At 39.2% G+C, this 12115-nt stretch overlaps 1 protein-coding gene across 3 annotated transcripts; it reads left to right on the top strand.

Moving 5' to 3' along the window:
* LOC116722144 (interleukin-5 receptor subunit alpha-like) lies at positions 1-10416 on the top strand. 3 transcript variants are annotated; one of them, XM_032566322.1, is made up of 10 exons: positions 1-321; positions 886-968; positions 1632-1672; positions 1795-1934; positions 2044-2219; positions 5031-5158; positions 6822-6963; positions 7119-7224; positions 7662-7743; positions 9558-10416. In XM_032566322.1, exons 2-10 carry the CDS (start codon positions 899-901, stop codon positions 9642-9644), a joined length of 972 nt encoding a protein of 323 aa, XP_032422213.1. In that variant the 5' UTR covers positions 1-321; positions 886-898; the 3' UTR covers positions 9645-10416. The 3 variants fall into 3 exon arrangements, with proteins under 3 accessions (XP_032422213.1, XP_032422216.1, XP_032422215.1); XM_032566325.1 differs by lacking the exon at positions 1-321 and adding an exon at positions 330-781; XM_032566324.1 differs by lacking the exon at positions 1-321 and adding an exon at positions 330-803.
* Positions 10417-12115: the final 1699 nt, after the last annotated feature.

The raw sequence follows: 12115 nt of genomic DNA, 5'->3' as shown, positions 1-12115 counted from the left end.
TTTTTAAATAAAATTTATTAAAACTCAAATATGTAAATTTTGCTCTTTTAGAGTGTTTTCCATGAAATGTTCACGTTTCAAGCTGTGTAACTGTGTGCCGGTACTAAGATGTGCGCAGCGTACACAGTGAGCAATGTGACGAAAAACAAAGTGATGAAGGGAAAAAAAAAGAAAAACTGCTTTGGTTTCCTGAAGCTTTGTACAGTAGGTGACGTCATGCTTCGTATTTCCCCAAAATCGTCCCCTCAAAGTTATAGAGACGTTGTGTCTCCTGGCAGAAAGTGAAACGCATTCAGCAACATCGTAGAGAGACAGAAGGAGGTAAGGACACCTTATTAACTCTTTATCTAATCGTTTTTCTGTAGCTTAACAGGCAAAAGGCTCTGCTAGAGTTTCCCCACTAAGGTATGAGTTGATATGTACAGTAAGAGGTCACAGCTGTGTCCATTTCTTGAAGTAGCCGTGTGTGTAAACACAGTGGAACCCAGATAACTCTTTGTGTCTCGTAATTGTGGTTGAAAACTGAGTTTCTGATCCCTTGAAGGCATCGTGTAGAGAACCAGTACTGAAACCAGAAAAGCAGTTTCTTTAAATCCATTTGTGCCCCCTCTGAGGTGGCTTACAAGAAGTCAGCCTGTGTATGAAGGAAGCTAAAAAGGGGAAGTCTAAAAAGCCAGGAAATTACCCGCAGTTAACTCAGTCGGTCGCTTCTTTGCTGCTTGTGGTCCAACGACTGCCCAAATACTGAGGCTGAAACTCATGTCTGGACGGACATAAGCAGGTATTCGCTTACTTACGGAAAGGTAAAAGTGTCTAATATCGACGAGGATTCCTTGCATCTTCTTAATCCAGTTGTGTGAATCTGATGTCTGTGTGTTTTGCCAGTTTTGGACCGACTATGAAGCTGTCTCCTGCTCTTCCAGTCCTGTGGTACAGTTTTCTCCTGCTGCTGCGAGTCTCACAGAGTGGTGGGTGTCTTCTTACACATTCCAACTTACAATTAAAACAAAAATATGCATGATTATAGGTAGGATGCTACTATAATGACCACAGGATGTTGGCTCCTTTTCTCGTTAGACAAACATTCCTGGACACTCCAAAGAACGAGGATTTAAGGATATAACACAGAGCTGATGGATTCAGAATGGCGCATTGATACAAACTTGCTTCACTGCAAAAAAAAATAAATAAAAAATCTTACCAAATATTTTTTGTCTTGTTTAGAGACCAAAAATTTAATTAAGATAAGTGCATATCTTAGTACACTTGAATTAAAACAAAACTTACAAACAACTTTTCATCTAGAAATAAGAGCTTTTAAGTCAATAATTCCTTTATATTAATTTGAAAAAAGACAATCATTTCCATTTATAACAAGACATTTTTAAAAGTGACAACCTGCCAGTGGAACTAGAACTTTTACATCAATATTAAGGACTTATTGACTTAAAACAAGCTCCTATAACTTGCTGAAAAGTTGCTTGTAAATCAGTTTTGTCCCATTTCAAGTGTTTGAAGATATTTATAGAAACTAGACATGAACTGACACGATGACGAGCCACATGAACCTGACGACGAATGTCCTCTCTCTCATGTTCTAACTCTGGATTTGTGTTATTTTCTTCTACCAGAGTACGAGGACAATGATCTAAACGTCGATACCCGTTCTACTGTACGAGCACCAAAATTTTCTTTCACATTCAAAATCCCCTTACGGCTTTTAACATACGACATTTTAGTTTCCAATAACGTTTTAGTTTCTCCTAAATCTTCTCCTCTTCCATTCATTTGCAGAACGCGACAGAGTGCGAAGAAATAGAAGAAGAGACGGAGGAGGCGTCTGTCGTCTGTACGGTGTCCCGAGCGAACAAGCTCAACTGTTCCTGGTCGCTCCGCGCTCTGGAGACGGGCGCTCAGCTGTCCGTTTCTGTCAGGTAATCCCAGTCACCGTAATCCGCTCAAAACAGAAAACATTAAGACTCCCCTAAACTTAGAAACGCGTAAAACACGACTGTGAGGCTGTTTCTGTTTGTTTCTTTGCAGGTTGTTTGAGAATGAGCGCTTGGTCGATTCTCGGAACCAAAGCTCAGCGAACGGCGTTGGCTTCATATCTTGGACAATCGATGGCGGCCAGGAAAAGTCTGTAGTCGTCGATTTTGACGTGATCCTGCGTGGCGCCAGGACGTGTTACACCGCCGTGTTCGATGAGGATATATTGAGTAATCTTCAAATTCACACACTGTTCTGGCCGAGTGCTCTGTAAAATTATTTCTTTGACAACAAACAGCACCGTGAAGATCAGGAATCTCAGGCAGGCAGGTCAGGAGCAGTAGTTTGAGAGAAAGAGATATATTTTAATATCTAACCGTTCAGTCCTTGAATGGCCCGTCTCCATGGAAACTGGTTGACAGAAAGATTGATGCGAGTAAAGATGGGGACGGTCCTGGAAGGAAACCCGTTGGATGATCACCTTCCAGCAGGACGACCTCGAGCCCTGTAGCCAGAGCAACAACAGAATAGATCAAAGCATATCCACGTCTTAGACTGCCCCAGTCAAAGCCCAGACCAAAATCCAATTGATAGTCTGATACAAGACTTGAAAATAACCATTTGCACATTCTGTAGCTTCCAATCTGATTGAGCTTGAGAAAATGTTAGAATAAATAATAATAATAATTTTTAAAATCCATTTTTAAATGCGTGAAACGGGTGGAGAGATACCTACGGAAGAGCACAGGGGCCACTGACCAAAACAAAAACAAATCTGACCATTTTTTTCTCAAAATTCTGAGAAGGAAAAAAAAAAAGTCAGATTATTTTCCGCCAGTGGCCCCATTCCTCTTCCATACATACTCAAAAAGACTTTCCAAACTGTTTATCCTTCACTTTCCACTTCATAGTTTTACACTACTTTGTGTTGGTCTGTCACATAAGATCCCAATGAAAGACACCAAAATTTGTAGTTTCATTGAGGAAAAACTTCAACGTCCAAACCTGCTTTTACAAAGTGCCAGAATTTGACTCAATCTCCACTTCCTGTCTGTGTCACTCAGCTCTTTTATTGGCAGAGTATTGCAAAGTACTGAAAGCACAGGATTTGAATAACCTGAAACAAGATAATAAGATTATGTTGATGAAAATATGTTGAGTCCAAATCCATCCGTGTTTGTTTTCTGAAACATTAAATAAAAAAAACATTAAGAAAAGCAATCGTAGGAATGATTACAGGGGTTTTGAAAAGGAGAATTTAAAACCCGAATTGAGAATTTTGAGAATTGGAAAGCACCCATCATACCCATGCACTGAGCTATATACATCTTTAGTGTCATTAATAACTCCACATCTGCTGAATTTTTACTCCACACCAGACGGTAGAGTCCCACAGCTAAAAATAGCCCCTCACTGTTTTTCTAGCTGAAAACATGAGGACAGGAAATGATCAGGTTAAAGTGTTGACACTGTAACTTGAATAAACTTGACAGTTTTGGACTGCAGCAGGCACTTTATTAACAACTCGGGGCGTAATGTCAGAGATCAGAACTCATTTGGGCTTTAGGAACATAAAAGCTGTCGTCTTGTGACGCCCTGCTGATGGAGCAACACTTTCTCGTTAAAAACTCTGGATTTTGAAGAAGTAGAACAGCTCTTCCTATGTATGCTTATATATTCAAAGAATTTCTCCCAGAGAGTTATTTCTGGTTGGTTCTGCTTCATGTTGAAGTAGTTTTTTTTTTTTTATTTTTTTTTTTTAGTAAGATGAAAAATTAAGTTACTTGGAATATGAAAGCATCCGACAGCTGCAATGACACATTTTTGTCTGCTCTGATTAAATTCAGGTCAAAATTGAATAGTGGCTACACAGTGATGCACTGAGATGATAAAAGAGATGTTAAATATGGAATAAAAATTCCTTGCACTCTTTTTGGCAATAAATTCTCTGATACTGTTCCCAACTGCAGTCAAAGCCCCATAAACACAAAATACTGCTCTTTTTCCAAAAATACAAAAAAAGCAAATAAAATCAAAACTAACTGATAAGACCACTTCAAGACTTTAGACTCATTCTAAAGTTAAAGTGGTGCAATTTTATCCCCAAGCAGATCACAATGACAGCATTTAATGACATTTAAAAAAAATATTAATATGTGTTGCTGTATCTACGGTGGAAAAACGTAGAAAAAACACCAACGATACTTTTTTCCCACATCATCATGGAGAGTTGTTTCTGCGTTAAGTCAAAACACACAACGATAAATATGTTCAATAATTACCCACCCTTCATGATAAAGAAGAATATTAGGTCAAATGGGAAAGAATTACGAGACCAAAATTTTTTTTTCCAGTGGCCCTAATGTTCTTCCATACAACAGCATACTCGATATATGCTAATAGACTAATGTTAGTCTATTAGCCATAGACTAATAGACTAGTATATTAGTCAATGGCCCTAATAGACTTATGGTCTATTATAGACTTATGGTCTATTAGGGCCTTTGTAAATAAATTAATTAATAAATAAAAGAGTAAATTTCAGCCCAAAAAATCTCAGTAATCTTCTAGAAAAAAAAAAAAGACATGAAAATTTGAGTTTCAAAAGACAAAAATTTGCTAGAAAAAAGCTCAAAGGTTTAGATTAAACCCAGACATTTTCTAGAAAAGGTCAGACATTTTCCACTTGCCAAACTCAAAAATGTTTCCAAGTTCCAAGGAAGTTTAACTTTTCAAATTTCCTTGTTTTTTTCTAGAAAATTACTGAGGTCAATCTCAAAAGCCCCGAGTTTTGTTTGACACAAACTGTACTCCACTCCCCAGCCGCTTTTCCATCTATAATGACCCTAATGCTCAAACGGCTGGGCAGCTATTAGAAGGGTCCGAGTCCCATAAATAAATCAGATTATTGTCATGCAAGTTTGGAGTGAAACGCCTATGTTTGACTGTTCTTTTAAGCCTGATTCTCTTTTCACATCGTTTTTCTTAGAAACAAACTTCCCGTTTCGAGTCATTTCTGGTTATTTTTGGTTTGGCCGCAGATATCCTGAATCCTCCGGCAAACCTTAATGCATCGATCCAGGATGGGAACCTTCATGTAAACTGGGATGTGCCAACCAGTAAAATTTTTCCACATTGTTTTGATTACCAGCTGGACATCGGCGACCAGGTATGTCTGTCTCAGTGTGTGTGTGTGGCTACATAGTGGTATGAAAGAGTGTTTGTCTCCTTCCTAATTTAATATATTTTTTCATGTTTGTCACACTTCGGTGTCTCAGTGTTGATTCTTTCTTCGTGTATTCATTGGTTTTATTGGGTTATTTTTACTATTTTTGTTGCGAAGCACTGTGTGACTGCTGTCTGAAAAAGGTGCTAGATAAATAAAATGTACTTTCTTTCCTCGGGGTAATTTTAGTTGGCCTGCCTCTCGTGGGAAGCTTCGCCGCCGTCCCATGTTTAGTTACTTTTTTTTCCTCATTTGTTCCTGACTTTCTTTCTTCCTCGGCATCATGTCTGGGTGTTGAGGATCGCTTGGTGCTCTTCCCTTCGTCAGGCAGGTCCTAAGTGATGTCTTGATTGAGAACAGGTGCGGCAGTAATCAGCTGGGTGTAGCTAGATGCAGTGCTTCTTGATTCCAGTCCTCAGGACCCCCTGCCCTGCATGTTTTAGATGTGCCCCCTGTTCCGGAACAGCTGATCCAAATGATCGTATGACCTTCTTCTGAAGAAGTCTGTTAATCACCCATAGATTCAATCCAGGTGTGTGGCAGCAGGGAAACACCTAAAACATGTAGGGCAGGAGGGCGTGAGGACCGGAATTGAGAAGCGCTAGGCTAGAGGCAGTGTGTGTCAAACAAACCACAATTATGATTTAGCAGCAGGGGGGCAATCTCTTTTTCTCACAGGGCCTTGTAGGTTTGGACTTTTCTCTCTCTTAAAGGAGAGCTATTATGCAAAACATTCACATTTTGCACTTTTTTTTGGACTTCCATTTCGGTTTCTACTGTTTCTAAAAGCAGCCCATGTACTTTAAAAACCCAGACAGGTTTTGGCAACAAGTTCATATTTTTTGGTGTCTGGAAAATGGGCCGTTTCAAAAACCTCTGTAATGTAACGCCACAAATCAGCAGTTACTGCCCCTCACCTGGCAACCCTAGCCACGGCTAGCCCATCAACTAGCAACCCAAGTTGAGTTTCAGCATGTTTGGTCAGCTGGTTTTACCGCTGTATGTGTTGTACAACGGCTGCTGGAAAAGACAAGTGTTTTGTTATTGATTTCACGTCCAGAAACCACTTGCTGTGTTCTTGTTGATTGTGCAGGAGGCTCCAGTTTTGCTTTTTCAAACGCTACTATACAACTTTCACAGTTGTATAATTGCGCATCCATTTTCACATATGAGCGCTAACGTTGAGTTTTTGGGCGTGGCCAGCAGCAGCTTCTTTGATTTAAAGGATTTAAAGTGACAGAGACCCTAAAACAATTCGATCTTAAAGGAACTCAAATTAGGGAGAACGGTGAAACTAATATCTTATCTAAGAATGATTTTGTGCAAAAACAAAACAAAACATGTAAAGAACATTTTTTGTAGCACATTGATCTATCCTAACCTGTTTAAGGGAGTATAATAGGTCCCTTTTAATAATTTAAGATCTGCATTCTTTGTTTATTTGTGTTGTCTTTCACTGTTTAAATTGGTCTGATGTTGTGCAACAAACACTGAAGTCAGTAAGTGGGGCAAACACTTTTTCACACCAGTGTAAATGGCACACCAGCCACAGTATGACTCAACCTGAATCAACCAACTGAAATGAAAAATAATCTTTTCAAAACAGGAAAAACCGAGAATCTTTTCAGCTAAGCTGCAATACGTAGTGCCAAACGCTGCCGCTCCAACCTACAGGGTGAGGATGAGGGCGAAGGTATCGCCCAACTGCTACGGGTGCCCCCACTGGAGCGAGTGGAGCCCCACAGTCAGTGAGTTGTTTGGTGTTTTTTTTTTCTCAGATTGAACGATCTGACCGTCGACTCGTTCCTGTTTTCACTCTGACAACTTCCAGCTGAAGTCTTCAGTGAAATAACTCATCTCCGTGTGTGTGTATGTGTGTGTGTGTGTGTGTGTGCGCACGCAGCGATGGAGCGGCCAACGTACAGACTCGATCCTCTCGTAATCGCCTTGATTTCGCTCGGAATCCCCATGATCCTCCTGGCCGTGCTGTTGATATTGCGCCATCAGAGGTAGACTGATGACCCGTTGTAGCCGTTTTCATCTCCTTGTTGCTCAACTAATTCCGAGCTGACGCATGACTTCTCATAATTATAAAGCAACAAAAAAAAAAAAAAAAAACAGACAAAGGTAACTTTTAAGTTTGCAGAAGTTGTGAAGTTTCTTTCAAAGAAGAGTAAGAAGGATATGAGTAGTCTCTTTCCAAGTGAGAAAACCACAGGCCAGCGCCTTCACCAGACTGTTTTGTTCTCATAAAACGTACGCTTGAGATGTTCATGAGTAGCCAATAAGAGGAAGGAAGTTAAATGATAATGAGTTCAATACGTAATAAAGAAAGCCTTGGTGTTTTTTTTTTCCTTCAACATTCCCATGTCATAACAAAGTTGGTATAAAGTGACTTTGAAATATGGATTCAAGATCGTCCTAAAGCGTACCTTGTGTCTCTCAGGCTGGTCAAAGTTCTGTTTCCTCCGATTCCTCGTCCCCCCGCCAAGTACAAACATTTCCTGGAAAAGACCGATCCGCTCAACGTAAGCACATCCTCATACTGTACACACACATTCGCTCGTACTTTACAGAAGTTTTCACACCCGGTGTGAAAAGGTTATTTATTTATTTAATTTTTCACAAAATCAAACTTGAAAATGTTTTTGCTTTTTTGTTTGTTTTTTATGAGGATTTTATGTGATAGACAGTGAGGCACCAAAACAAAAGTATGATTGTGTTGAGGAGGAAAAGGGAGGGTGCGGAAATGTTTTGTGTGTGTGTGTGTGTGTGTGTGTGTGTTTGTTATCAGGTAATTTAGTCCCTTTGTTGTCTCGTCTACACCCTGATTAGCTCCAACTGTCTCTTCTTCTTCTTCCCTTTTTTATGGCGGTTGGCAAAACAACTTTTAGTTGCATTACCGCCTCCAGCTGCCTCTCGTGTGTATTTAACCCCTCCTGTGTCTCTTGCTCCCCGCTGTATCCTTGTCTTCGTCATGTCATTGTTTGCCTACCGCAGTTCTTGTTCGTGTCTCGTCACTCACCTGTGGTTCCTGGCTTTATGTTCTTGTTGGACTTCATTAAACTTATTTCTCCACCTCATCCTGGGTCCGTCCGCGTCCTTCCTCGTCTTTGGCAACCCATTTCCTCACAGATAGCAGGTCTTCTGAATATTTAACAAAAAAATAAATTAAACAAACTCTGGCGCGGTATGAACGCGCACATAAACCGCGTCAAGACACAGTGGACTCCGCAGACCGCTACAAACGACTATAGCGCAGGGCATTGTGGGTAAATACAACCAAATCAAACGCGCGTGTCTAGCGCTAGCTGGAGAAATGGTTCGTGGTCTTTAGACAAAAGAAAAGACATTCTACAACCACTAAAATGTGACACTACTCCGTTTCTGTTTACATTTTCCAAATGAGAGCGTTTGTGTCTTCTTCTGATGTTTTCATGTCGTTCTTGATGCAGCGCCGCCACAGGCGATGTGGAGAACAGTTTTTCAAAGGGTTTTTATTTTCTCGTCTGACGCAGTGCAGTGTGAAAGCGAAACGCGTTGTAACTTTGATCCCCAGTCGAACCGAGTCTATCAGGTGTGAACACACCTAAAAACATAAAGTTGATATAGTTTATTTATTTATTTCGAACATGATAGAAGTATAAAATCACACACATGAACAAGGAACGCAAAAGACACACATTTTTGGACCACAATGATCTTAACATGCTCCAAAAGGAGTAGGAAGAAGTAGAAAACCTATGAACTCCTACCCCATAAACTCATACAATAATCTCAGATGGACCCTTGTAATTAAATCAAATAAAAATAAATAAATAAACATAGATTAATTAATTATCAATTTTTTTCTGGGTTTACATATGTCTATACATATACATCCATACCCACACACTCAAACACATTAGCCTCAATTTACATATGCGCATTTGTGCTAAATCTCACCCATATTTTTATATCTTGTGAAAATAAGCTCCTTATATTTCCTTTTAAATTGTATTAAATTTTGACTTTGTTTTAACTCCTTATTTAAGTTTTACATAAATTGAAATACAACAGCTCTTTCTTGTTGTAGAGGATACTACGAATACTTAAGTTTGAGTAACCCCTTAAGTTATATCCTTAGTTTTATTGCCCTGGACTATATTTAAGCATATCAGAATAAAGGATATGTCACACGTTTCTGAATTTAATTTGCAAACAATTTTGGGAACCATTTACGATTTTCCTCCCAATATGCATCCCACTTTGTATCTTTGGCACCAGTGTAATCATTAGTGTCTGTGTCCATTTGGTTCTGATGTTTTTCTTCTTCTTTTTCTTCTTCTTCTTGTGTTTGCAGTTCTTCCATCCTGTTCCAACAACTAAGCCCGAGGAAGAAATCACTGAGGTGGAGGACGCAGAGCAACCGCCTGCAACAACCCATTAAAACAGTTCAGGGAGAAGGCGTGTTTTGACTGCCAGTCATTCTGTATCACACTTATACTGACGAGCCAGAACACGTATGTAGAGGGCACATAATGCCGCAGATATATAACAGCTTGTGTAGAAATTGTATTTAAATGCATTCATAATCCTCTTCTGTGGCGCCTGGTCTAAAATCACGTCAATAGTTCATATTTTTAATTGAATCTGAAAAACGATATGCAAGATTGCGAATTTTGGAGCGAAAAATAGTTATTTACAGACTGGAATTGTGAAACGTCTTGCTACAGGTTTAGAATTTAAGACTTTTTAAGACCACTATGAATGAAATTTAAGACCCGCATCAACAGAGAAATGTACAAAAGGAGACTGAATATTTGATATAATAGTGCCAAGTGTCAACACAGAGGCCACCGGTGTACAAGCAATTTGTAAAGCATGGTGGAGGATCTTTTGTAGTTCAGTGGAAGTTTTACGTCTTTTAATGAGAAGCCAACAGAGAAGGGCTGCGATGGAGAAATAAACTGGAACTGACCTGACCTAAATACTGACCTGGAATTGTACAAACTCTGTTACATATCAGATATTGCTTGTTTGCACGTGTTTTGTCGTTCGATTTTCCCAGTCGTACCTGCAGAATCTGAAGAGAGGGGCGTGGTTTAAGATGTTTGCACATGTACTAAGCTGAGATTGATCCAGTGTTTATTCCGATGTTCTGCAAAACTTGGACTCTTTATAATGTTTAATAAAATTGAGTTCTTGAGTATTCCATTCGATCTGGTACTCCAGTTATTTGATTATTTACCTTTTTTTTTATTTTTACAAAACATGTGACTTTTAGACACAAACCAAAGAGTTATTAAATGATTTTGTTAATTAAAACAGCAACCAAAGTGGAAAACCGTAAATCTGGACACTTTTTTTGTAACCATGGCGCCTGGTCCTGTGTTGTACAGGATTTCACACCAAACCCCAGATGGAGCATTTATTACTGAAAAAGTCTTTAGTCTCTTCTGACCCAACAATACGGTTCCAGTTAAATCCTTACTGGTTTTAATAACTTCAGATGTTACTGTTCATGATGATAATACAGAAAAGGTTTTATTTAAAAAAAATATTAGACTATTCTTTTTGAAAAACCATTGATGTAAATGACCTCTAAAGCAGTGGTGTCCAAAACGTTTCCACAGACCGGGGGCCAAAATCAACAAGTTGAAAGTCGTGTGGGGTCACACTATTCTTTTTTCCCCCCCCAATTAATAGCACAACATGTTATTGCAAATTCTTCACCCCAAATTTTAACCATTTGGAGAATCCTGACATGTTTTTGCTTCTGGAAAATAAGGAGTTCTGGATTATGTTGGAGAATCGAAAGGTGGCTAAACTCTTAAATATATAGGTAAATAAATAACGTACGGAGACGTGATGCTGCCGGCCACGACGGGTTTGGGAGAGTTATTACACTCTTCCACGGATTAGTCTTATAGCTTCATCAGTCCAAAACCAAATATCTCTCCGTATTCTTAAGATCACCCTTTTTTATACAGTCGCATCTTTACTGATGTGAGTTGGAAAGTTTCGACCAATAGCAACACTGCCCTTGATTTACGTAAGGATCCTGGCAGCCCCTAGACTGAGTGTGTGTGGCCGGCGGCAACATCTGCTCCATTTCAGAATTGCCGAATAAACCAATTCATCACAAATTGTTGTTCTTATCTGCCCAAACAGCATCTAACCCAAGTCATATTTGGTCCAACTTTTTGTGCTTCGCAAGGGCAGGGAGCGTGTCAGGTCAGTTTGAACCAAAGAGGTGCCAAGAATCCTCTTGCAAAAACATCTCCATAAATAGTATTTCCTCTCTTACTATTACTTATTAAAAGTTCCTAAACACTGTCACCAAATAAAAAAGTATTTTAAAAAATCACAATTGCTTCGGTTGTATGTGTTTTATAGGAATTATGTAGACTGTAAATGAGTCTCTTACTTCTTAACCACAGACAACATTCTTGAATGAATGGCGGCTTCTTTCTTCCAAGAATTTCAGCGGGTGATTATATCCTAAGATTTTCACACAGATAAGTGATATATGTGGATTAGGCTTTTTTTTTTTGAACATATAAAATACTCTTGTATTTGTTTACCTCACGCTGAGCCAGGTTCTGGTTCTGCTGGCAGTTTCTTCTTGTTAAAGGGGAGCTTTTCCTGTTCACTGTCGCCATGTGCGTGATCGGTATGAGGGATTGCTGCCAAGTCCACAACATAACGCCAACGATCGTCCAGGAGGAGTGAATGCTGCAAGTCTGTGACTCGATGCAATCTGCTTTTTTTTTAACCAATCTGAATAAGAAACTGAACTATTTGATAACTAGGACCAATTTTAAAATTTGTACTTGACTTGGAATCTGTCTGTATGATTAGACTGAACTGTTTTTGTTATTTTTGAAAAGGGCACTCTGGTAAATTGGTGCAATATAA

This window comes from Xiphophorus hellerii, chromosome 6 (assembly GCF_003331165.1).
Source record: "Xiphophorus hellerii strain 12219 chromosome 6, Xiphophorus_hellerii-4.1, whole genome shotgun sequence".
NCBI lineage: Eukaryota > Metazoa > Chordata > Actinopteri > Cyprinodontiformes > Poeciliidae > Xiphophorus > Xiphophorus hellerii.
Note: the sequence above shows the minus strand (reverse complement) of the source record. Positions and strands in the feature narration are given on the sequence as shown.

Excerpts from the sequence above, each read along its gene's own strand:
- LOC116722144 (XM_032566322.1), top strand. The coding sequence starts at position 899 with ATGAAGCTGTCTCCTGCTCTTCCAGTCCTGTGGTACAGTTTTCTCCTG. Across the intron at positions 1,673-1,794 it reads ACGTCGATACCCGTTCTACT|AACGCGACAGAGTGCGAAGA; the intron begins GTACGAGCACCA and ends ATTCATTTGCAG. Across the intron at positions 5,159-6,821 it reads AGCTGGACATCGGCGACCAG|GAAAAACCGAGAATCTTTTC; the intron begins GTATGTCTGTCT and ends TTTTCAAAACAG.